This window comes from Tursiops truncatus, chromosome 6, assembly GCF_011762595.2.
Source record: "Tursiops truncatus isolate mTurTru1 chromosome 6, mTurTru1.mat.Y, whole genome shotgun sequence".
NCBI classification, from domain to species: domain Eukaryota; kingdom Metazoa; phylum Chordata; class Mammalia; order Artiodactyla; family Delphinidae; genus Tursiops; species Tursiops truncatus.
In genome coordinates this window covers 108,459,459-108,484,622 of record NC_047039.1, presented here as the reverse complement: position 1 = coordinate 108,484,622, position 25,164 = coordinate 108,459,459, and the positions used below count along the sequence as shown (strand labels likewise).

General features: G+C 49.5%; 1 protein-coding gene across 6 annotated transcripts in view; it reads left to right on the top strand.

Annotated features, from left to right (window-relative positions):
* KYAT1 (kynurenine aminotransferase 1) overlaps positions 1–24,300 on the top strand; it is a 33,306-nt gene extending 9,006 nt beyond the window's left edge. The window contains exons 2-14 of one of the 6 annotated variants that reach the window (XM_073806686.1): positions 10,876–11,005; positions 13,425–13,483; positions 15,662–15,809; positions 18,885–19,034; positions 19,115–19,201; positions 19,446–19,574; positions 21,687–21,807; positions 22,152–22,228; positions 22,357–22,446; positions 22,533–22,719; positions 22,799–22,878; positions 23,539–23,625; positions 23,723–24,300. In XM_073806686.1, coding sequence (XP_073662787.1) covers positions 10,895–11,005; positions 13,425–13,483; positions 15,662–15,809; positions 18,885–19,034; positions 19,115–19,201; positions 19,446–19,574; positions 21,687–21,807; positions 22,152–22,228; positions 22,357–22,446; positions 22,533–22,719; positions 22,799–22,878; positions 23,539–23,625; positions 23,723–23,788 — 1,392 coding nt within the window. In that variant the 5' untranslated portion in view covers positions 10,876–10,894 and the 3' untranslated portion in view covers positions 23,789–24,300. Of the gene's footprint in view, positions 1–10,790; positions 11,006–13,424; positions 13,484–15,661; positions 15,810–18,884; positions 19,035–19,114; positions 19,202–19,445; positions 19,575–21,686; positions 21,808–22,151; positions 22,229–22,356; positions 22,447–22,532; positions 22,720–22,798; positions 22,879–23,538; positions 23,626–23,722 lie in introns of those variants that run through there. The other 5 variants (XM_033858793.2, XM_033858795.2, XM_073806688.1 and 2 more) reach the window with 5 other exon arrangements.
* Positions 24,301–25,164: the final 864 nt, after the last annotated feature.

Here is a 25,164-nt window from a genome sequence, read left to right as displayed (position 1 = left end):
TCTCACACACAATGCTGCACAAATCATCCAGGTGGATACCTCTTTATGTATATGTATGAATATTCCTGTAAGATACTTGTAGAAGATGAAGTGTTAAGTCAAAGAGTAATATAAGTCACTATTATTAAGTTGCCCTCCAAAAGTTATACCAATGACTTTTAGTGCACCATAGTGTTCACTTGGTGGATCTTAATCTTCTTATTCTCTGCCTGAGAGGCAGAAAATAGTGTTTCACTTTAGTTTGCATTTTGTTAATTATGACAAGATTCAGCATCTTTTCAAGTTTATTGGCTATTTTCTTTTTTGTGTGAATTTATATCTTTTGCACACTTTTTTTTTTCTATTGAGATGTTGGGCTTTTGTTATTGATTTATAAGAATCCTTTGCATATTAAGGCTCACACTGTATTAGAATGGTCTGGTTACTTGTTTGTCTCCTTCATTCTGTGTGCACACCTTGAAGGAAAGGAAGGTATCCTATTCACCCTTGTGTGCCTGGCGGCTAGCCTAGGGCATAGCACATAACAGAAGTTCGATAAATATTTGCTGAAGCGATAAAAAGTTGTGCACCTAAGTCCCTGATCCAGATGTTGACAGTAAAAAGATGAACAGAGGAGAGTCCTTGTTCTAATGGAGCTCACAGTCTGGTTGGAGAGTAGACATTAATTCTCTCATTCAACAAAAGTTTATTGAGCAGCTTCCTCTGGGCCATGTGCATAATGTCCTAAGCAGCCTGCTAGGATGAGAAAAATGCCAGGACTGTGACTCAGGTGACCTGGTCCTACTGGAATCTGGGCTGGTGAGTTCCCCTCCCTGGTCATCAGTATCCCCATCCGTAAAATGTGAGTGACTGGACCAAATTCTCTCATTTCCCCTTGAACACCTATCAGTCTGTGCTTCTTTGGCTCTTTCTGGAAGTAGGAGTCAGTGGCCTAAGGGGCCGTCATGTCACTGCTCAGAGCCTCCCCTTGCTCCACAGTGGCAGTGAATACAGGCTTTGAAGTCAGTGTCCTGAGTTCAAATTCCGGCTCTGCTACATGCTAGCTGTGGCCTTGGATGTGTGACTTAGCCTCTTGATGGAACCTTTCTGGTGGAATTAAAAGTGATGGACCCTGTGTGGAGAAAAGGGAACCCTCTTGCACTGTTGGTGAGAATGTAAATTGATACAGCTACTACGGAGAACAGTATGGAGGTTCCTTAAAAACTAAAAATAGAACTACCATGTGACCCAGCAATCCCACTACGGGGCATATACCCAGAGGAAACCATAATTCAAAAAGACACATGCACCCCAGTGTTCATTGCAGCACTATTTACAATAGCCAGGTCATGGAAGCAACCTAAATGCCCATCGACAAACGAATGGATATACGAATGGATATATATAACAATGGAATACCACTCAGCCATAAAAAGCAACGAAATTGGGTCATTTTTTGAGACGTGGATGGATCTAGAGACTGTCATACAGAGTGAAGTAAGTCAGAAAGAGAAAAACAAATATCGTATATTAACGCATATATGTGGAACCTAGAAAAATGGTATAGATGAACCGGTTTGCAGGGCAGAAATTGAGACACAGATGTAGAGAACAAACGTATGGACACTAAGCGGGGAAAGCCGCGGGGGGGTGGGGATGGTGGTGTGATGAATTGGGAGATTGGGATTGACATGTATACACTGATGTATAAAATTGATGACTAATGACTAATAAAAATAAATAAAATTCATAAATAAATAAAGTGATGGACCCTGTGAGGTGCTCGGCAGGCAGCCTGGCACAGAGAAAGTGTGCAGTAAATAAAAGGCCATTGTCCTTACCCTTAGCATAGACTTCAGGGCTACAGAGGAGTTGTCCAGGGAAGACCTGCCTCCTGGAAGATGAGAGATGAGGCACATGGGGAGTTGGAGATGGGTGTGGCCTGGGAAAGGCTGCCCTTGAATGAGTTGAATGGGTCCCCGGTGAGAGCCCCCAGGTGCTTATGAATGGTTTCCTGTGGAGGTCTCTAGGTCAGCCCAGTCAGTGGGAGAACTCTGGACTGGGAGGCCAGCAGTCCTGCCTCGAGGTGGGCCTGGACCAGCAAGCTCCCCACGGTGGACCTCTTCTATGAAGTGAGGCCACAGCCCCCTCTTGAGGCACGAAAGTTGTCCTGTGCCCTAATGTGTGGATCCCCAGGGCCAGCTAGCTGGAAGTCTAGACAGGGCTGGCTTTTCGTGCCCCCTGCTGGCAGCTTCAGGAACAACAAGCACCCACTTCCCCTCCTGCCTTGACATCAGGCAGTGTTGCTGGTGAGGGCAGCCCACGTGGCCACCTGTGCCCTTCCTGCCCTCGGTTCAGACCCCCAGTGGCTTCTCCCTCCCCTTCAAGTTCCTGGAAACTGTCCCCACGACGCCCACATGCTCACAAACACAGAGATGTGGACAAGTGCTCAAGGGCAAACACTCTTTTTTTTTAAATAGATTTTTATTGGAGCATAGTTACTTTACAATGTTGTATTAGTTTCCGCTGTACAGCAAAGTGAATCAGTTATACGTATACATATATCCCCTCTTTTTTAGATTTCCTTCCCATTTAGGTCACCACAGAGCACTGAGTAGGGTTCCCTGTGCTATACAGTAAGTTCTCATTAGTTATCTATTTTATACATAGTAGTGTATATATGTCAGTCCCAATCTCCCAGTTCATCCCACCCCCCCATCCCTCAAACACTTTTATTTGCACATGACATCACAACCACACACAGATATACCCATGTTCAAAGTCACATTAAAACTTTCAGGGACCCTATTCACTTTTACTTCATGGACCCCTTTCTCCATTAAAAAAAAATAATAAAAGTTATATTTTACAAAAACAAAATTATATTTTACAACTATGTTGGTGTAAATAACAGATATCATCCAGGCTGTATTCATTATTATACAATTCATTGTTATTATATTCTCTTTATTTCTTATTTTAAAATAAATTAAAATGAAAACATTTTCATAGGCTCCTGAAACTATCACAGGCCCTCAGCACTAAGCCTCCTGAGGAGATCTGACGGAGAAGTCAGCCCCACCAGTGAGCATGTGTGAATTCACACACATCTAGCTCCAAAAAGTGCCCACTCTATTATTAATATCTGTCACTGGGGCTTCCCTGGTGGTCCAATAACCAGGTTAAGAATCCACACTTCCACTGCAGGGGGCACAGGTTCGATCCCTGGTTGGGAAACTAGGATCCCGCAAGCTGTGTGGTGTGGCCAAAACAAACATAGAAAAACCTGTCATTTACGGTCACCCTTTATGTGCCAGGCACTAAGTGAAGTGCTTTCCATGAATTATCTCTTTTTTAAATATTTATTTATTTTATTTTTATTTATTTGGCTGTGCCAGATCTTCATTGCGGCACACGGGATTTCGTTGTGGCGTGCGGGATCTTTTAGTTGTGGCATGTGGGATCTTTAGTTGCGGCATGCGAGATCTAGTTCCCTAACCAGGGATTGAACCTGGGTCCCCTGCATTGGGAGCATGGAGTCTTAACTGCTGGACCACCAGAGAAGTCCCTCCATGAATTATCTTATTTTTATTTATTTTATAGACAGGGAAACTGACATTCAGAGAGGAGAAGTGATTTGCCCTGGGTCACACAGCCAAGGTCTGCGTGACCCCAAAGCCTGTGTTCTAGTCCTCTCCTCAGGGGTCTGCTTGGTGCCTGATCCCAGGGGAGCACCAAATGTTTGGCAGGACAAATCTGCCCCACAGAGGGTGCAGTGTAATGCTCACTCCCGTGCCCACAGACTCACCCGGACACACACACCGCCCCCTGCCCTGGCAGTGCTCTGCAGTGAAAGCCCCAACCTGGTTTCCAGCCCCAGCCCCGAGGCAGCGAGACTGGTTAAGCGTATCCTCATCCAGCACAGGCTCCCCTCTCCCTCCATGGAGCCAGGTGTCCCAGGCCACCTCCAGCCCCAAGGTACCACCTTTCCTGAGAGCTGGCAGTGAGGGTGAAGGGCTGAGATTGGGGCAGAGGAGAGGAAAGGGCCACAAGCTGGGATCTTTTCCCATGTGAGTTTCTGCCATTTACTGGGTGTCCAGGGATGCAGACCCTCCCCCGACCTTCAGGAGCTCCATTTGAGTGTTTGTTATTATTTTTTCATTATTATGAATTTCCTTGCTTATTAATGGAGGTGAAAATAGCACCTGCTTTCCAGGACTGTTGAAAAGGTCCAATGACATGAGTACAGTCTTTATTGCAGTGCCTGGTGCCAAGTGAGCAAATTAGAGCTGGTTGTGTTAATATTATTCCTAGCTCTGTAATCCGGTGAGATGATGAAAGCATGATTTAGGGCAGAGGAGGTGTAGCCACCTTAGGAGAAAGGACAGAAATGATAGACATGGAGTGATGTGGGCGACCGTGTCAGAGAGAGGATCAGCCTACCAGGCACCCACAGATTTTGAACCAAGTGGTCAGGAGATGGTCAAGGGGGGTCCCATAGGATTAAGCCCATCTGGAGGAGTCAGCAGGACATCAGGCACAGGACGGGAGCAGCAGCCCTACATTTGGCCGATCTGAGGGGACCACCCATCCCCGTTTGCTCAGGATGGTCCTGGTTTTAGCACTGAAAGTTCTGCATCCCGAGAAACACCTCAATCCCAGGCAAGCAGGATGGTTGGTCCCCCTAGAACACGCAGTGGTCACAAGGCGCCCACTATAACCAGCACTGGGCTCAGACCCAGCCATGGGCCTCTTGTCCTCTGGCTGAGGGAAGCTGAAGCATGCCGACAACCACCCCCTGGCATGACACATGGTGGAATGCCCCTCCTCAGATAATAATCACACTGCCCTTTGTTGCTCCAAGCTCTGGTTCTGGATCCACAGGGATCAGGGAGTACCTCCGGTTTCCAGGGAGTACTCTCGATTCTGAGAAATTAGAGTGTGAACTCTGGCCGGACTGACTTCCCAGCTCCTGGAATCTCACAGTTCTGTTCCACGGGCCTTTGCACCACCTGGCACCCTTTTCCCTCCTTTGGGACTCAGCTGGAAGGCCACATCCTCCAAGGAGCCCTCCCTAACTCCTGCATGCGACCGGGGGGGGGGGGGGAGCCTGTGTCCCCAGCGGCCCCTAGTGTCCCACTGTATGTTTCCTGGTCGTCCGCAGCAAAGTACCACAAACTGGGCGGTTTAAACAACAGAAATTTATTCTCTCACAGTTCTGGAGACCAGAAGTCCAAAATCAAGGTGTCATTGGGGCTATGCTTTCTCTGAAGGCTCCAGAGGAGAATGTGGCCCACGCTTTTCTCTTAGCTTCGGTGCTGCCAGCAGCCCTTGGTGTTCCTTGACTTGTAGGTGCTCTACTCTAATCTCTGCCGTCATCTTCACATGACCTTCTCCCTGTATGTCTGTGTCTCTTCTCCTCTTCTTATAAGGACACAAATTATATTGGATTAAGGTCCGCTCTTATCCAGTATGACCTTGTCTTAAATTGATTACATCTTCAAAGATCTCATTTCCAAATAAGGCCATATTCACAGGTACCAGAGGTTAGGGCTTGGACATATCCTTTTGGAGGACACAATTCGAGCCATAACACACATTTTTGCACTTGTCAGGAAATACTTGCTGGATAATGAAGGAGACAGTGTTTGTGGGCATCTCTCACCAGGCCTGGTCCACACTGTAGTCTCAGCGCTATGCCAGGGCCTGGCCAGAGAACATGCTTGGCAGAAGCTGAGGATGGAGTGAGGAACAGAGGAGGAATTGCCCCACCTTTGGACAGATGGCTAGTTTTCAGGGCTCTGAGATGCTTTGAAGGACCTTAGAGGAAGAGGCTAGGTTAGGAGGGGTTTAGAAGGGACTAGGCTAGGGAGTTGCCTAGTTTAGGCCAGACATTTCTTATAAGCAGGTGCCAACAGCTCTCTACTTCCTAGAATCTTCTAGTGTGGACAAGCCTGAGCATTTACATATTAAAATATCCATTACTGGTTTATAAATTACTCTCCTTTTATTTCCCCTCTCTAATAAAATTCGAGCGTTGTACTGATAGTTATGAAATGGTGTGAACAGGTAGGTTATATTGGACTTCCGGTTTCCAGTCCTGCACATAAGGAGCTTAGAAGTAGTTATTCTGTCCTTATGAATAAAAAGCTGAGCAAAGTGAAATATCAACACCTCTCCTTAGATCCATCGGAAAAGTGAGGCCACAGGGCAAACCGCTGCCGCCTGTGTGTGTACGTGTTGTCTAAGGCTGCTTTCCCACTACAGCAGCAGACTTGAGAAGCTGCAACAGACTGTCTGTCCTGTCAAGCCTAAAATATTTGCACTGGCCCAATGCAGAAAACGTTTGCTGGCGCTGCTATAGGACAAGGAGAGTGAATAAGGAGAACAACTAACAGACAGGAATGGTGGGTGTGGCTAGGGGACAGCAAGCGAAACGGACAGTGGCAGGATATCCCCGGCACAGGAGGCCTCACGTCTGATTTAATACGGCATGGTAAAGACTTTGGATTTTATTCTTAGTATGAGGATTTAGAAAAAGAAAAGCAGAATCTTGGAACCCAGGAGCCGTCTGGCACCTACAGATTTGGTCTTGTGTTGCACCTGAACAATTTCGCGGAACATCGACATCAGACAAAGCCATTCTGTGACCTTGAGAAATCAAGACAAAAACAAGACCCCTGGGGCTTCCCTGGTGGCGCAGTGGTTGGGAGTCCGCCTGCCAATGCAGGGGACGCGGGTTCGTGCCCCGGTCCAGGAGGATCCCGCATGCCGCGGAGCAGCTGGGCCCGTGAGCCATGGCCGCTGGGCCTACGCGTCCGGAGCCTGTGCTCCGCAGTGGGAGAGGCCACAACAGTGAGGGGCCGCGTGCCAAAAAAAAAAAAAAAAACAAGACTCCTCCATAATCATGTCTAAACACAGACAAACCCAAATATTATTGAAGCCACACAACACGAAGCACACCCCTCTCCTGGCTAATCCGAGGGACTGCAGCTTCCTTACCAATGATAACTAGTCTCACTCTAGCCTGCCCTCCCTATAAATAAAATTATTGAGATCTCCAACCATAAAATTATCCCTGCTTCTGAAAGCACCAATCCAGAGCAAAGTCCCGCTCCTTGGGCCCTCACCCAAATCACCCCACCAAAGTCCAAATCCTAAACTAGTTCTTTTTTTTTTCTTTTGAGGAGCGAATTGTTTGTTTTAAATTTTTATTGGCATACAGTTGACTTACAATGTTGTGTTAGTTTCTGCTGTGCAGCAAAGTGAATCAGTTATACATATACATATGTATCCACTCTTTTTTAGATTCTTTTCCCATATAGGTCCTATAATAAGTTCTAAGACCCTTTCACTGAGACACTCCATGGTTCCCTGGTGTGCATTTTCCCTTACTGGACAACCAGGGAAGTCCCTATACATTCTTTTTTTAATATTCCTTTCCATTATGGTTTATCCCAGGAGATTGGATACAGTTCCCTGTGCTATACAGTAGGACCTTGTTGTTTATCCATCCTAAATGTAATAGTTTGCATCTAGCAATCCCAAACTCCCAGTCCATCCCTCTCCCTATCCCCTCCCCCTTGGCAACCGCAAGTCTGATTTCTATGTCCGTGAGTCTGTTTCTGTTTCATAGGCAGGTTCATTTGTGCCATATTTTAGATTGCACGTATAAGTGACATCATATGGTATTTGTCTTTCTCTTTCTGACTTACTTCACTTGTATTGCAATATGATAATGTCTGGTTACATCCATGTTGCTGCAAATGGCATTATTTCATTCTTTTTTATGGCCGAGTAGTGTCTCTTTAGTCTTTTAATCTAGAACAGTCCCCCTCACACCCAGACACCCACTTCTTTTTTAGGGCTGTATTCTGACCCCCTTGGAGGAGAGAGAGAAGGAAAGAAGGAAGGAAGAAAAGGAGGGAGGGAGGAAGGAAGGAAAAGTCTCAGATGCAGTGCAGTTCTCAGAGAGTTCCAGGAAAGCCAGTGGGAGTCCTTGAGAGGGCCACATCTCCCGGCAACAGCTTGCCTCACTGTCCTTTGGGCACTGGCTGGGAGCAGCCCTTGGAAGCACGGCCTCTGTGCTAAGGATGGGGATGGATTTCTGAGCGCAGCCGTCCCCTCTGCCACTTAGGCTCCTGGCAGTGCAGAGACACATCCCCATGGCCACTACCAGGGCACTGACTTTTTTTTAAACCTTGGAAATTTTAAAAAATAGCTTTATTGAAATATAACACACGTACCATTCAACCTTAAAGTGTACCATTCAGTGGTTTTTTGTATATTCACACTTGTGAAACCATGATCACAATCTAATTTTAGAACATTTTCATCACAGCAAAAAGACACCCGTACCGGGACTTCCCTGGTGGTCCAGTGGTAGAGAGTCTGCCTTCCAATGCAGGGGACGCGGGTTCGATCCCTGGTCAGGGAACTAAGATCCCACATGCCATGGGGCAACTAAGCCTGCGCCCCACAACTACCGAGCTCTCATGCCTCAACTAGAGCCCACATGCCGCCAACAACAGAGCCCATGTGCCCTGGAGCCTGCGCGCCACAACTAGAGAAGAGAAAACCTGCACACTGCATCTAAGACCTGACGCAGCCATAAATAAATAAATAAATAAATCTTAAAAAAATAAAAGACACCCGTACCCATTAGCAGTCGTTCCCCACGCTCACCTCCCATGCCACTCCCAGCCCAAGGCAAACACTAATCTACTCTCTGTCTCTCTAGATTTGCCTGTTGCATATCGATGGAATCGGAACAATTTGTGGCCTTTGGTAATGGGCTCCTTTTACTTAGCATAACGTTTCAAGGTTCATCCATGTTGTAGCGTGATTCAGTGCTTCATTCCCTCTTATTGTCAAATGACATTGTTAAATCATATGGATTTACCACATTTTGTTCATCAGTTGGTGGACATTTAGGTTTGTTTCCACTTTTTTGACTCTTAGGAGTAATGCTGCTTATGAATATTCATGTACAGGATTTTATGTGGACATATTTTTTTTCATTTCTCTTGGGTGTATACCTAGGAACAGAATTGCTGGATCATATAGTAACTCTATGTTTAACATTTTGAGGAACTTCTAGATGGTTTTCCACAGCAGCTGCACCATTTTACATTCCCAGAAGCAATATACAAGGGTTCCAATTTCTCACCATCCTCGAAACACTTGTCATTATCTGTCTTATTTGTTATAGCCATTCTAGTGGATATGAAGTGGTATCTTAATGTGGCATTTACCTAATGACTAATGATGTTGAACATCTTTTCATGTGCTTACTAGCCATTTATATCTCTGGAGAGATTCAGATTTATGATTTGCAGATATTTTCTCCCATACTGTGGGTTTTCTTTTCACTTTCTTAACGGTATCCTTTGAGACACAAAAATGTCTAATTTTTTTTTTTTTTTTTTTTTTTGCGGTACGCGGGCCTCTCACTGTTGTGGCTTCTCCCATTGCGGAGCACAGGCTCTGGACGCGCAGGCTCAGTGGCCGTGGCTCATGGGCCCAGCCGCTCCGTGACATGTGGGATCTTCCCGGACCAGGGCACGAACCTGTGTCCCCTGCATCGGCAGGCGGACGCTCAACCACTGCGCCACCTGGGAAGCCCCAAGGCATTCACTTTTTTATTTATGTCTGTTGAGTTTCTTTTAATCTATAACGCTCCAGGCTTTTTTTTTTTTTTTGGCTGCGTTATGTCTTTGTTGCTGCGCAGGGGCTTTCTCTAGTTGTGGTGAGCAGGGGCTACTCTTTGTTGCAGTGCATGGGTTTCTCCTTGCAGTGGCTTCTCTTGTTGCAGAGCACGGGCTCTAGGTGCACGGGCTTCAGTAGTTGTGGCACTCGGGCTCAATAGTTGTGGCCTGCAGGCTCTAGAGTGCAGGCTCAGTAGTTGCGCTGCATGGGCTTAATTGCTCCACAGCATATGGGATCTTCCCAGACCAAGGATCAAACCCGTGTCCCCTGCATTGGCAGGTGGATTCTTAACCACTGTGCCACCAGAGAAGTCCCAGGCTTTTTTTTCCTCTTGCATTTTATTTGTTGAAGAAACAGGGTCATTTGTTCTATAGAGTTTCCATCAGTCTGAATTTGTTAATTGCATCTCCGTGGTGTAATTTAACATTTTCTTCTGTCCCTTGTATTTTAGTAATCCAGAGGCATGATCTGCTTTAGATTTGGTTTTAGCACAGCAATACTTTGCAGGTGATATGTGTGTTTCCAGAGGCAGAACGTGTAAGGTTGACTCTGTCGGCAATGTTAGGGGCCATCCATAATCTTCAATTGGATTTTTTTTTTTTTTTTTTTTTGGCTGCCACGTGGTATGCAGCATCTTAGTTCCCCAACCAGGGATCAAACTCTTACACTCTGTATTGGGAGCGCAGAGTCTCAACCACTGGACCACCAGGGAAGTCCCTGGATCTTTTTTATTTGGCTGTGTTGGGTCTTCATTGCTGCACGCGGGCTTTCTCTAGTTGCGGCGAGCAGAGGCTACTCTTCATGGCAGTGTGCGGGCTTCTCATTGCAGCGGCACATGGGATCTTCCCGGACCAGGGCTCAAACCCGTGTCCCCTGCATTGGCAGGTGGATTCTTAACCAGTGTGCCACCAGGGAAGTCCCTGGATCTTTTTTTAATTAGAGGTGATTTACATTTTGAAAGGGTCACTCTGGTTGCTGGGGGGGAAGGGGTCCCAGGGTTTCAAGGACTGAAGGATAGCCATGCAACAAAGCACTTGCTGCCATGCCTGGCACACAGGGACTACTCAATAAATATTAGCACTTACTGTTGTTGTTGTTATTAGAGCTGTGTGGGGGGGCACCCAAATCCTGAGCTCGGAGCCATTTTCTGGCCAGGGCATTCTCCTCTCTTCTCCTCTGCCCTTGGAGGAGACGTCGTCAGTGCCCCATGGCTCTGGGAGGCATGTTCAGGAATGCGGCGGCCATCTATTTGCACCTGGTGGGGCCCTTCCGGGGAAAGAAGTCTGGAGCTTCGCTCGCCCGGTGTTTGCATCAGACTGTAAGTGCTCTAGCCCCTCGTGCTCTGCTGCTTGCGTGCCCCAGGGGTCCTGGGATCTGGCTTGGTTCCGGCTTCAAAGCTGTGCATGAGCCTCCTCTTTCAGGAGGCCTTCTCTGACTGCAGCCTGGATGTGGGCCTCTCCCTTGCCCTTGCTTCTAATCTAGAACTTGTAGCTATGCATCTGAATGGTCTCCTTGGAGCTGCTGCCTCCCCATCATCCCGTGTGCCCAGCCCAGTGTTTGGTACACAGTAGGTGCTTCATAAATGTTGGCTGAATAAATACATTATGCATAAGCTCAAGAACAGGCACTGGTTCCTCACTTATCCAAGTAGTGTGTGACATACTCAAAGGTCACTCCATTGAGCACCCCAAGTTTCTAGAGTCCCCCCTTTTTATCTTCTTCCTGAACTCATTCAACTCCATCCACCCCCTTTGCTCTCTCTCTGTGCCCCTCCACCCCTCTACTCCTTCGCCCACCCCAGCCCTCCGCAAACTCCCTCACTCCAACCTCTACCCACCTACCCCCACTGCCCCGACTCATCTTCACTTTATTTTTTTAAGTATGATGCGTGCCCGATTCAAACGTAATTCCTTATATCATTGAACCTATAATGCCATCAATATTAAGATGCACTGTTATTATGGACTAGTAAGTGGGGAAATTGCCAGTTACACTCGTGCTATAGATTCTAAGACACATCTGAAAGTGCAGTGTGCAAACAATACACATATCAGAGTCAGTCAAACATGGTGTGCTCTCCATACAAGCAACTTAGAGACAGAGAAGAGTGCACTTGTGATTAAATCACCTGCAATTCCACCACTCAGAGAGAACCTTTCTTAACATTTGGTATGTTTCCTTCTAAATTTTTTTCTATTCACATATGGTCATAAAAATATATATATACATACAAATATATATTAGGGTATATTTTAAAAAATATAATCATCCCGTACATGCTATTTTGTAGCCTGTTTTATTGATATTGGTATACCATATTTACAAACATTCCTCTAAAATGTAATTTTCTCCCACATTTTTTAATCATAAAAATAAAACCTTTATTTTAGAAAATTTGGAAAATACGAAAATTATAAGGAAGAGAAGAAAAATATCTGTCAACTAACCAACTAAAGATAATCACTGCTGACTAACATTTGGGTGATAACATGATTTTCCCTGGCAGGGATCACGCTCTCATTTTTAACTGTTTTGACATGTTCTGAGTGCCAGGCCTGGTGAGAGGTGTCAGGGACAGGGCTGCCAATGTTAGCAAAGCACCTACTAGGTGTCAGCCCCATGCTGGGCTCTCTGCAAATCATTCCCATCAGCAAGACTCCCAGGTGATGGAAAAGCCTGGCCTGTATACAGACGGTCCCCATGCCCTTATCCAGGGCAGGGGCCAGACACTAGGAGCGCTGCTGTTGCCACCACCCTGACCAGGGTCCTGTCCAGCTCCTCCTCCAACCTTGGGGAAGTCCCTGAATCTCTTTGAGCTTCAGTGTCCTCATCTTTACATGGGGATTATCCTGGTCCCTCTGATAGACGTGCTGTGGGGACTAAGCCTATGAGGAACAGTGGGGGCTCACTGTTAGATACAGCTGTGGCCCCACCACCTGCCGGCCATCTGAGACTCCAAGCCACAGGACCAGGAGGCTGGGAGGGACCACAGAGCCTATGCCCCTATTATACTGATGGAGAGACTGAGGCCAGGGGAGCTAAAGCACCTGTGCAATGTCACCCAGCCAAGGCGGGCTTAGGACCTGAGTTTGGTGGTTCTCAGGCCTGGCCAGTGTCTGCACACCTGCGGGTGAGGGGGAAGCTGGCCTGGAAGGAACATAGGGAAGGGGAGGGGAGGTCCCCTGAGCCCCCTAGGACCGAGCAAGTGTCCTCTTTGCCTGAGTCAGAACGTGGCCTCGTCTCAAACAGCCCTGGGTCTGAGTGTATCTGTTGTATGACCTTGAACACATCCCTCTCCCCGCTCTCCCTCCTCCATCTTCTTATCTGTAAAACGGGACCAGCCAGGTGGTCCTGAGAAGTCAAAGGAAGAGCTTAGCGAGAAGCTGCTGTAGTCACTGTCACCACGATCCTTCCCGTGCTCTGCTCTCCCCCTTCCTCCTGCCCCTCCTCCTCGGCCCCAGCCCCTCCTGGGTCAAACTTTAGCTTGATGGAATCCAGGCTGTGTGCCAGGACACGTGGACCCTGGGCTGGCAGGTGGGCGAGTCCAGGCTGCTGGAGTGGGAGGAGCTGAGCTGGGCGGTGGGAGACCCCGCCCCCCTGTCTTGTCTGGGAGCCCTGCTCTCCGCCTCCCACCTGGAGGAGTGGACACCAAGGCTGTGGCCCCAGAGAAGCTGCCTCCCGGGCAGGCCCAGGCTGCTGGGCCTCCACCACTGACCCTCCGTTTGTTCTGTCTTCAGCTCGTCATGACCAAACAGCTGCAGGCTCGAAGGCTGAATGGGATCGACCACAACCCATGGTGAGCTGGGCGGGGCTGGGGAGGGGTGTGGGGGTCCCCTGGGCTCAAGGGCAGGGCAGGGCTGGCGGTCTCTGGATTGGCAGTAACTCAGTGGTACCCAGGACGGCCGCGCACTCGGACGGGGGAAGATTTGTAGCCACAGCTCCTGAGAGGTGAGAACCCCAGCAGCCAGCTTAGGTTCGGATCTCAGCCTCGCCCTGCTTGGCTGTGGCATTTGGGGCCGGTGACTCGCCTGCTCTGAGCCTCAGTTTCCCATCTGGGAAATGGAGTAATTCCCTTTCCCTTGAAGGGCCTGGGAGGATGAGGTGACATACTATGTGAGCGATGGCCATTACCCAGGCATTACCCAGGCACCAGGCTGAGGGCTTTCCAGGCTAGTACAGAACAAGCTAAGCTAAGGAATATAAGAAGGTAAGACACGGGCAGCTCCTCACCAGCGCTTACAGAGGTTGACATCGTTTCTTTATTGACCTGTTCTAAATATGAGAGGCATGTGTGCCCCTTGTCACCCGTGATTCAGTGGATGCACTGGAAGGTGTATGAGAAAGATTTAATGACCTTCCCGCTTCCCCCCAACCCCTGCTCCTGGCCCGCTCTACCTTTGGCCAAGGGCATTGAGCCACCTCTATACGTTAAAAAAAAAAAAAAAAAAACATTGGCTGTTGTTTTTACCAAAAAGAGAACCATTTTTTCTTTCAAACTCCCCTGCTGTACAACGCTTTGTGTTTTGCAAAAATCTTCCACCTCCATCTTCTCCTCTGATGCTCCATGGTGTTTGGGATGGGGGAGCCAGGCCCAAAGGCCCTATAGGGTCCGGTTGCCCTCTAGGTTGGGCCTCCAGGGTCCTGTTCCCCAGGCTGCCACACTCTGTCCTCTCTGTGAGGCAGGTGGGCAGGCTTGTGGCCCATTTTTCACATAAGGTAAAGTCTAACTCCGAAGGAGGAAATGACTGGCTGGGAGAGACAGGAAGAATCTTTCCCGACTCACAGACCCAGCAGACTCTTGAACCCGTCACACCCATTGTACAGAAGGAAGGACTGAGGCCAGGAGAGGCTAAGTCTCATGCGAAGGCAGGGCAGAGCAGGAGCTGGCCTGGGAGGAATGCACGGGACAGCAGAGGAGTGCCAGGAGGGATGAGGGCCATGAAAGGTCCCAGGTTCCTGCTGACCCCAGGGTGGTGGCCTGAGGATCAGGACCCTAGAGGCCCAACCCACAGGGCAGCTGGTCTCCATAGGGTATTGGAGCCTGGCTCCCCTGTCCCAGCCACCATGGAACATCCACCACCTGATTTTGCATCTCAGCTCTGCCTTAGCGGCTGTGTGACTCTGGGCAGGTCACTGGCCTCTCTGAGCTTCAGCAACTCTGTCTTCAGAGACACTGTGGCGCTCTGGAGAGAAAATGACCAATTTTAGACATAATGATATTTATTGTTATGCAAATTCAACTCCACCCAGCCTGACCCCTCTGCCCCCAACCAACCTGGAACCGCATACCAGCCTCTTCAGCCTCTCAGCCTCTCTTCCAGTTTCCCTGAACAGGTAGCCATTAGGCAGGGCCAGAAGAAAGGTGGTCAGGGGCCAGAGACGGCAGATGGCAGGCCCCAGTCTGTCCAGGGTAATCGTCAAGCGCAGAACTGGTGCTTCAGACACCAAAGGCTGGCAGTGCTAACTGGGAGACGTTGGGCAAGTCGCCCGAACCCCAGCTTCTCCGTCCCCCCTGTGATCAAGGAGCAGAACATGCCTCATAGACTATCAGAGATGATGTGAGCAAGCATTTCAAAGTGTGGTGCTGAGAGACACATGAACGGGTCATGAAATCCATTTCGGGGCGCTCAACAAGTATTTCTACTGACTAGAGTAGAATAGGATGGGAAATACTGCAGTGGATCACACCGGAAGGAGAAAGTTGAGTCCATGTTTGTGCTCTACAGAGCTTGGGATGTAAAAGTGATTTCTTACTATGGATCGTGGTGGAAAGTTGGAAAGCCCCTGGGCTAAGACATGTGATCAGCATGGAACCAGTTATGACCACGAACAGATCTCCGGACCAGGGTGGATGCTGATTATGCAGTTTTTCTAGAAGGAACCCAACGCCTTGCTCACCCTGCCCTGGAAGCAAGCGGAAGTCCAGGTCGGGGTGGAGGGTTGGGCTGGTACCCACTCTCTATTTGTTGCCCAGGGTGGAGTTTGTCAAACTGGCCAGTGAGGCTGATGTCGTGAACTTGGGCCAAGGCTTCCCAGACTTCGCACCCCCAGACTTCGCCGTGGAAGCCTTTCAGCACGCCGTCAGTGGGGACTTCATGCTCAACCAGTACACGAAGGCATTTGTGAGTCTACCAGCCCCTCTGGAGGGGTCCCTGGACATGGACCTCTGAGGAGGTCCCGGGGGAGGACAGAGCAGATCTTTTTGGGCAGCAGGCCCATCTGAGTGTCAGGGTTCATGGGGCAGAGCCCTGGGAATTCAGTCTGGCCATGGTTCAGTGTTCACTGACTGTCTCCTTTGTTCCAGTCCCTGGAACAGTTCATGGTCTGGGGGAAAGACAGGTAAAAAAGCGTGAGCCAGGAGCTCATTGCCTAGTGGGAAAAGCAGACCAAAACCCAAAACAATCGCAGAAGACAAAGGTAGCTGATATGCTGTGATGGAGGAGAATGGGGTACTTGGGAGCAAGAAGGAGGGAATGAGACCTGGGAGATCAGGGAGGGCTTTCTGAAGGAGGTGACGCCTAAGCTTAACCCTGAAAGACAAGCTGCTGATTGTTTTGACTCTAAATCCGAAGTCTTTCTGTGAAGAACCAGAGAGTAAATATTTGCCGCCTTGGAGTAGTTTCTTAAACTTTGATGTGCATCTCATCGCCCTGGGGGAAAGTTCCCTCCAGTGCCACCACCCAGAGATAACCACTGCTAATGGTTTGCTACTTTGCTGAGTGTTTAGACTTTTGAACTTTTATAAATTTATTTTTATTTTTGGCTGCGTTGGGTCTTCATTGCTGCACCTGGGCCCTCTCTAGTTGCTGCAAGCAGGGGCCACTCCTCGTTGCCATGCGCGGGCTTCTCACTGTGGCGGCCTCTCTTGTTGCGGAGCACGGGCTCTAGGCATGTGGGCTTCAGTAGTAGTGGCACGCAAGCTCAGTAGTTGTGGATCACAGGTTCTAGAGCACAGGTTCAGTAGTTGTGGTGCACGAGCCCAGGTGCTCCACGGCATGTGGGATCCTCCCAGACCAGGGCCCAAACCCGTGTCCCCTGCATTGGTAGGCGGACTCTCAACCACTGCACCACCAGGGAAGTCCCCTGAACTTTTAACTTTTAAAAATGCTTGTATAAACACACACACATTCACATGCCCACACGTGAGATTTGTGTTTCTTAACACAAATGGACTCATACTCTAGTAATGTTCTATAACTTATTTCACTAAATAGTATGACATAGGCATCTTTCCATGTCAAAACAGCCTCATTCTTTTTTTTAAATTTATTTTTTATTGAAGTATAGTTGAATTACAATGTTGTGTTAATTACTGCTGTACAACAAAGTGACTCAGGCATACATTCTTTTTCATATTCTTTTCCATTATGGTTTATCATAAGATATTGAATATAGTTCCCTGTGCTATATAGTAGGACCTTGTTGTCTATCCATTCTATATATACCAGTTTGCATCTGCTAATCCCAAACTCCCCATCCAACCCCCTCCCATCCCCCTCCCCCTTGGCAACCACCAGTCTGTTCTCTATGTCCCTGATTCTGTTTCTGTTTCATAGATAGGTTCATTTGTGTCATATTTTATATTCCACATATAAGTGATATCATATGGTATTTGTCTTTCTCTTTGTGACTTACTTCACTTAGTATGATAACCTCTAGTTGCATCCATGTTGCTGCAAATGGCATTATTTCATTCTTTTTCATAGCTGAGTAGTATTCCATTGTGTATATGTACTCCATTAGCCTCATTCTTTTTGATGGCTGCATAGTATCCGATTGCCTAGATGTGCCATAATCTATTTACCCAGCCCTACACTGATGATCTGGTTTGGTTATCTCACTATTAAGCAATGCCACAGTGAATATCTCTTTGTGTATCCCTTTGTACACATATGTGAATATTTCTCTCAGATATATATCTGAGATATATATCTATATATATATATAGATATATATATATATATCTATATATATATCTCAGGATATATCTCTCAGATATATCCCAAGAAGTAAAACTAGAGAATCAAAGGGTGTAAGCATTTCAGCCTGTGCTGGATATTGTCAGATTGCCCTCTAGTAAGGTTTACTCACATACCCACCAACAGGCTGGTCTCAGAGCTGGCAGGAATGTTCATTCTTTTCATGTACATATTGGGCCTCAGGACTTTTTCTTTCATGCCTGACCTCATTTTTTTCATTTGGGTGTATATTTTTGTCCTATTGCTTTGAAAGAGCTCTTTACATATTAAATATCTTATTTCTTTCTCTTATGTTGCAGTGTTCCTCTCTTTGTCTTTTAACTTTGCTCATGGGATATTTTGGTGTACAGAAATTTTTCATTTTTATGTAGTCAATTCTGGTTTAGTGAATTATTTAGTTAAGTTCTAGACCTTAGGTTTCAGTCCCTTGGCTTAGCCTGGAGTGTTTTTGTTTGTTTGTTTGTTTGTTTGGGTTTTTTTTTTTGCGGTATGTGGGCCTCTCACTGTTGTGGCCTCTCCCGTTGCGAAGCACAGGCTCCGGACACGCAGGCTCAACAGCCATGGCTCACGGGCCCAGCCACTCCACGGCATGTGGGATCTTCCCGGACCGGGGCATGAACCCGTGTCCCCTGCATCGGCAGGCGGACCCTCAACCACTGTGCCACCAGGGAAGCCCAGCCTGGAGTGTTTTATAAGTGTCCTCAACAAACAAGCGTACAGATCCAATCTTCCTCTCAAAGTGGGGTGCTTCCAAAGCTGCAACATAAAGTCCTATTCCTGCACTTCAACTGGCATGACCTTGGGAAAGTCATTTTCTTTCTCTGGCTCACTGTTTTTCTACCAGTCAAATGGTGGGGATCAAATAATACCTCTTTTGCAAGGCTGCCAAGAGGATTAGATGGCACAAAAGTACTACTTAAACTTAGAGGGAGGTGTTTAAAGTGTGGAGTTCCTGCTATTTTGAGGGCTCTGTTGCACTGTGCTCCACGAAGGCATACACTCTGTCTGGTTTCCCACTGATCCCAGCCCTGGATGCTGGGCCTGGCACAGAGCAGGCTTTATGGCATGTGCTGGCGATGGAGATGAAAGAACTCACCCCACAGGAACTGACTCTGCCCCAAGGCTTGCTGCTGGAAGATGCTAGAATTGCCTGGATGCATCTGAGTGGGAGGGTGGGCCCAGGCTGAACCAGGCCGCTGACCCCTGCTGTCCCGGCAGGGTTATCCACCCCTGACGAAGATCCTGGCCAGTTTCTTCGGGAAGTTGCTGGGACAGGACATGGACCCGCTCAAGAACGTGCTGGTGACTGTGGGTGCCTATGGGGCCCTGTTCACAGCCTTCCAGGCCCTGGTGGACGAAGGAGACGAGGTGAGTGGGCAAGGCCAGGGCTGGGTGGGGGTGAAGGGTCAGGGTGGTGCCGACCCCAGCCAATCTGATCCTTGTACCAGGTCATCATCATCGAGCCCTTTTTTGACTGTTATGAGCCCATGACATTGATGGCAGGGGGTCGCCCTGTGTTTGTGTCCCTGAAGCTGGTAAGGATGCTGGTCGGGGTGTGGGTGGGCAGAGGGGTCCAAGGAGTGTGCTGGGTTGAACCCTGGGAGGTGGGAAAGAAGGAAGGAAGTGCAGGAGGGCAGTTTCTCCAGGATGAGGAGAGGGGTGTCCAGAGCCCGAGAGGAGAGACAGTGGGGAGAGATGCCTGGGGGGAGGAAGGCTGACTTTCTAGAGATGAAAGTCATGTGGGTAAGTATTGCCACCCCCTCCCACCTCCTCTTGCAGAGCCCCAACCAGGATAGGGAACTGGATTCCAGCAGCAACTGGCAGCTGGACCCCACGGAGCTGGCCAGCAAGTTCACATCTCGCACTAAAGCCCTTATCCTCAACACACCCAACAACCCCCTGGGAAAGGTACCTGAGAGACCTCCTCTGGGGACCCCTCCAGATTGGCTCACGTCCCTGCTCTGTTACTCTTGTGCTGCCATGGGGCCTCAGTTTCTTTGTCTGTGAAGTGGGAGGACTACCTGCGATGGGCTCTGAGGACCGAAGCTCCCAGAGGTCCCAGGGCCTGGGGCAGGGATCCCCAGGGAAGGTATCAGGCCTCGGGTGGTGGAGCGGGCTGGACATCTCCATGACTTCCCCATGAACCTGGGCCAGTGACTTCACCTCTCCAGTTTTTCGTCTGGAAAATGGGAACATGACAGAACTGATGTGAAGGAAGACCCAGGCTTCCACCTGTGTCTCTCCTTTACTGTCACACCATTATCACACTCAAAACGCTTCTGACACCAGATATGTGGGTTTTTTTCCCACACTAAGTAATTATGTGAGACCAGCTGGGTGTCCCACAAGTCAACTCAATTTAATTCAATTCTGACACTGTCTACCTGGAGATGGCGTCAGATCCCACAGGTTAAGGGCTCAGTCTCACAAGTCTGCCCCCCACCCCACTCCAGACACCAATCACAAGTCGAGGTTGTCACCTGTGCTGCTGACCTATGGTTGTAAATCTGAGGTGCCCACAACCCCCTCCTCGGTTCAATTAATTTGCTAGAGTGGCTCACAGGACTCAGGGAAACACCTACTTACAGTTACCAGTTTATTAAAGGATACGATAAAGGATACAGATGAACAACCTGATGAAGAGACATGTAGGGCGAGGTCTGGGAGGTTCCCGAGCACAGGTGCTTCTGTCCCTGTGGAGCTGGGGTGTGTCAAGCTCCTGGTACCTGGATGTGCTCACCCACCTGCAAGCTCTCTGAACCCTGTCCTATTGGGATTTTTATGGAGGCTTCAATTATCAACTCCATTTCCAGCCCCTCTGCCCTCTCTGGAGAAAATTCCAAACTTCCAATATGGCTTCGTCTTTCTGATGATCAGCCCCAATCCAAGAGCCCACTTAGAGTTGCCTCATTAGAACAAAAATGCTTCTAGTGCTCTTTTTTTTTTTTTAATTTATTTATTTTTGGCTGCAGTGGGTCTTTGTTGTTGCGTGTAGGCTTTCTCTAGTTGCAGCGAGTGGGGGCTACTCTTTGTTGCGGTGCATGGGCTTCTCATTGTGGTGGCTTCTCTTGTTGCGGAGCACAGGCTCTAGGTGTGCGAGCTTCAGTAGCTGCAGCACTCCGGCTCCGTAGTTGTGGCATGCGGGCCCTAGAGCATGTGCGCTTCAGTAGTTGTGGCATGTGGGCTCAGTAGTTGTGGCTCACGGGCTCTAGAGCTTAGGTTCAGTAGTTGTGGCGCACGGGCTTAGTTGCTCTGTGGCATGTGGGATCTTCCCGGACCAGGGCTCGAACCTGTGTCCCCCACACTGGCAGGCGGATTCTTTTTTTTTTTTTGGTTATAAATTCATTTATTTATTTATTTATGGCTGAGTTGGATCTTCGTTGCTGCGCGTGGGCTTTCTCTAGTTGCGGCGAGCAGTGGCTACTCTTTGTTGCCATGCGCGGGCTTCTCATTACGGTGGCTTCTCTTGTTGTGGTTGTGGAGCACAGGTTCTAGGCGTGTGGTCTTCAGTAGTTGTGGCACGGGGACTCAGTAGTTGTGGCTTACGGGCCCTAGAGCACAGGCTCAGTAGTTGTGGTGCACAGGCTTAGTTGCTCCGTGGCATGTGGGATCTGCCCAGACCAGGGATTGAAGGCAGGCGGATTCTTAACCACTGCGCCACCAGGGAAGTCCACTTCTAGTGCTCTTATCACTTAGGAATTTACAAGAGTTTCCAGAGCCCTGTGTCTAGGTCAGGATCAAAGAGCAAATATTAGAACAAAAGATGTTTCTAGTGCTCTTACCACTTAGTAATTTACAAGGGTTTTAGGAGTTCTGTGCCAGGAATTGGGGCAGATATATATATATATATATATATATATATATATGTGTGTGTGTGTGTATTTTCTGTTATCTCACAACCAACTTCACAGGGTCACTGTTGCAGGGATAGGATGGGACAGAAAAGCCCTCAGCACCGGCTCTGGCCCTGTCTGTTCATCTCTCTAAGCAGGCCTCTCTGTTTGGGGATGGTCCCTGCAGGTGTTCTCCAGGGCAGAACTGGAGCTGGTGGCCAGCCTGTGCCAGCAGCATGACGTGGTGTGTATCACCGACGAGGTCTACCAGTGGCTGGTCTATGACGGGTGCCAGCACGTCAGCATCGGTGAGCCGAGCCGGCCAGGGTGCCCCCGTTCCCCTGGACATTTGTGGCAGGGCCTTGAGCCCAGTCTGGGTGTCAGCGCAGGCCTGTTGATTAGGACCGAGGAGTCTAGACCCACACAGGTCAGGTGACCTGGGGCAGTGACTTCACCTCTCTGAGGACAGGGGAACACATGGCATCTGCCTCCCAGGGTTGTCATGAGGGTGAGCTCAAATAAGTCGTGGGAGTAGCTTAGCACATGGTGGAGTCTGGAGCGTTGAGAGCCTGAGTGCCTGCTGGGGTCCAGCCCCCACCCCTCCCCTGCCCCCACCCCCATCTCAGCAGCTGCTTTCTTTGGCCTTGGGCAGCCACCCTCCCTGGCATGTGGGAACGCACCCTGACCATTGGCAGCGCTGGCAAGACCTTTAGCGCCACAGGCTGGAAGGTGAGTCAACGAGGGCGGGGGTGAACCCCCCCTCTACAATCCTTGGTAGGCGAGTCTGGCCTGGAAATCCAGAAGGGGTTTGGTCAGGCCCCGAAGAGCCTCACCTCCTACCTATGTTGCTGGTCCAGGTGGGCTGGGTCCTAGGCCCGGAGAGTCTGCTGAAGCACCTGCGCACCGTGCACCAGAACTCCATCTTCCACTGTCCCACACAGGCCCAGGTGAGGGGGGGGGGGGCAAGAAAGGAGTTCGGGCTGGCTCCAAGGTCAGGTCACACCTGACCTGCTTGTCCCTCCGCCCTCCCCAGGCTGCAGTAGCCCAGAGCTTTGAGCGGGAGCAACTGCACTTCGGCCAACCCAGCAGCTACTTTGTGCAGCTCCCACAGGCCATACAGCGCTGCCGAGACCACATGATACAGAGCCTGAAGTCTGTAGGCCTGAGGCCCGTGATCCCCCAGGGCAGCTACTTCCTCATCACAGACATCTCGGAATTCAGTGAGTGGGACTGGCCGGGCTGGGCCAGGTACAGGGCCCTGGAGGCTGCTCAGGGCTCAGCCTGGCCTCTGTCCCCCAGAGAGCAAGATGCCCAACTTGCCTGGAGCTGCAGATGAGCCTTACGACAGACGCTTTGTCAAGTGGATGATCAAGAACAAGGTGGGCTGGGCCTCTGCCAGGGCCGCTGTGTATGTTTTACAGGCTGTGCACTGCTAAGGGTGCCTGACCAGGGGGCTGATGCGCCGAAGTCCAGCCAGTCCTCTGCCTTGAGCCGTGGCACAGGGTTGCATCCACTTCAAGGAATGGGAAGCCTGTTTTCAGTTTGCTCAAATATGCCTTGTGGGCTGGCAGGAATTCTTGCCCTCTCAGGGCTTCAGTCTTCCCATCTGTACAGTGAGGAGCTGGCCCATTAACTCTGAGGTCCATCCAGCTCAGAGCTACGACTCTAAGACTTATTTCTTTTTTTTGCTTGTTTGTGGCGTTTTTTTTGTTTTGGCCGTGCCACATGGTTTACAGGATCTTAGTTCCCCGACCAGGGATTGAACCCGCGCCCTCAGCAGTGAAAGCGCAGAGTCCTAACCACTGGACCATCAGGGAATTCCCTAAGACTTATTTATTCTATGGCTCTGCCCTGACCTGCCTGGCTTGGAATGATGATTTGGGATGCTTTTCCTCTGACCTTGATGCAGCACTGGGAGGTGCTGCACTGAACTAATTTTCCTTCTCCTGTCTCATCACGGAACATCTCTGACCCCCTGGAGCCCCCCAGAGGCCTGCTGGGCTGTGGGGCCGCTGAGACATGGGCTTCCTCCTCCACAGGGCTTGATGGCCATCCCAGTCTCCATCTTCTACAGCGTGCCACATCAGAAGCTCTTTGACCACTATATCCGCTTCTGTTTCATGAAGGTAAAGGACAGGCCTGGGGGAGGGAAGACCTCCCCAAGCCTCCCCATGCCTCCTGCGGGTGTGGGGAGAGGGGTAGGACCAATCTGTGTTGGTGCAGGATGAATCCACGCTCCAGGCCATGGACAAGAAGCTACAGAAGTGGAAGGATGACCTCAGGCCCTGACATCACCCCCTGGGCCCTGCATTGCCTGCTCCCTGCACACTCTGCAGGGCTCTGTCTTTGTCCAGGTTTCAGCCATTCCCAGGTTGGGGGTAGATGGTACTGGAGGATCTCTTCTCTGTAACACAGAATAACCTCAGGGAAGAGCCCCCCTTTTGGTCTTGGGACAGTCAGGAGCACTTCCCCATGGCGCATAGCTGTGTTCCTGTTGCAGAGGTGAAGGAGGCCTGACCGGGGCCTCTCCCTGGTCCTCCCTGTGCTGGGCTATATGGTCTTGGGTCCCCTCTGGCCTCCCCAGACTCACCTGGGACTCAGAGGGCAGAGTTCAATAGTGTACTGACCTTGGGTCTCAGCACTGGCCCCAGCCTTGCACTGGCCCCAGCCTTGCATTGGCCCCAGCCAGGCCTCAGGCATCCCTCCCTTTCCTTATCTAAGCTTGATTTTGGAAAGTTGCCCTTAGGCTTGACTCTTCAAGCCAGTACTTTTGCCCATAATAAAGTTTTAAGTTATTCAAACTGTTATTGGCTGCTTCTCTCTGCTTCACACCCTGGTGCTGATTGCAGATGGGGGCTTAGTCAGAATGGAAGGCAACTCCCACCTCCCTGAACCTCAGATCCCAGACTCTCTTTGTACAAATGTGTTTTGAGGCCCAAAGAAGGGCAGGGACTTGGACCTTGTCTGAGGCCACCCAGTTAGTTAATGGTAAAACCAGGCCTAGGGGCTCAGATGGTATGTGTTACCGTTGTTGGTGGTGGTGGTGGTGGTGGTGGTGGTGGTGGTGGTGTGTGTGTGTGTGTGATGGGGGCCTCAGTTGAGTGTCTCACAGGGAAGACTCGGACAGTCACACCCCACAGGGATCAGAGTCCAGGCCAGGATTGCCAGGGATTACATAATTAGACAGAAGGGGAAAGGAATGTTTCCCCTAACATTTACTGCTCACCCCTGTATGCCGGGCACTTGGATGTGCACCATCTCATTAAAGGACCCTCTGAGACAGGAGTTACTGCCTCCATTTTACAGGTGAGGAAACCGCTTTGGAGGTGAGGGGACTTACCTGAGGCCATCCAGCTGGTAAAAGGTAGAAATGAGATTTGATCCCAGGGGTGGGCCTCCCACTGGAAAGCAACGCAACTCCTGAAATCATTTGGAAGGTGGTGCTGGGGAGTTGTCTTGAAGTTGCATTTGCATAGCAAGCTCATGGGTTTTGCTCATATCACATATTTAATTGGGGAGCTGATGGAAACATATAGGATAATAAAATACAGTTGGTCTTTGTCCCTGGTTCCTGGCACAGAGCTCCTAAAACCCTTGTAATTTCATGAGTGTTAGTAGTGTCTTTTGTTATTCAAAATGAACCCCTTCAACCATGTGATTAGAGG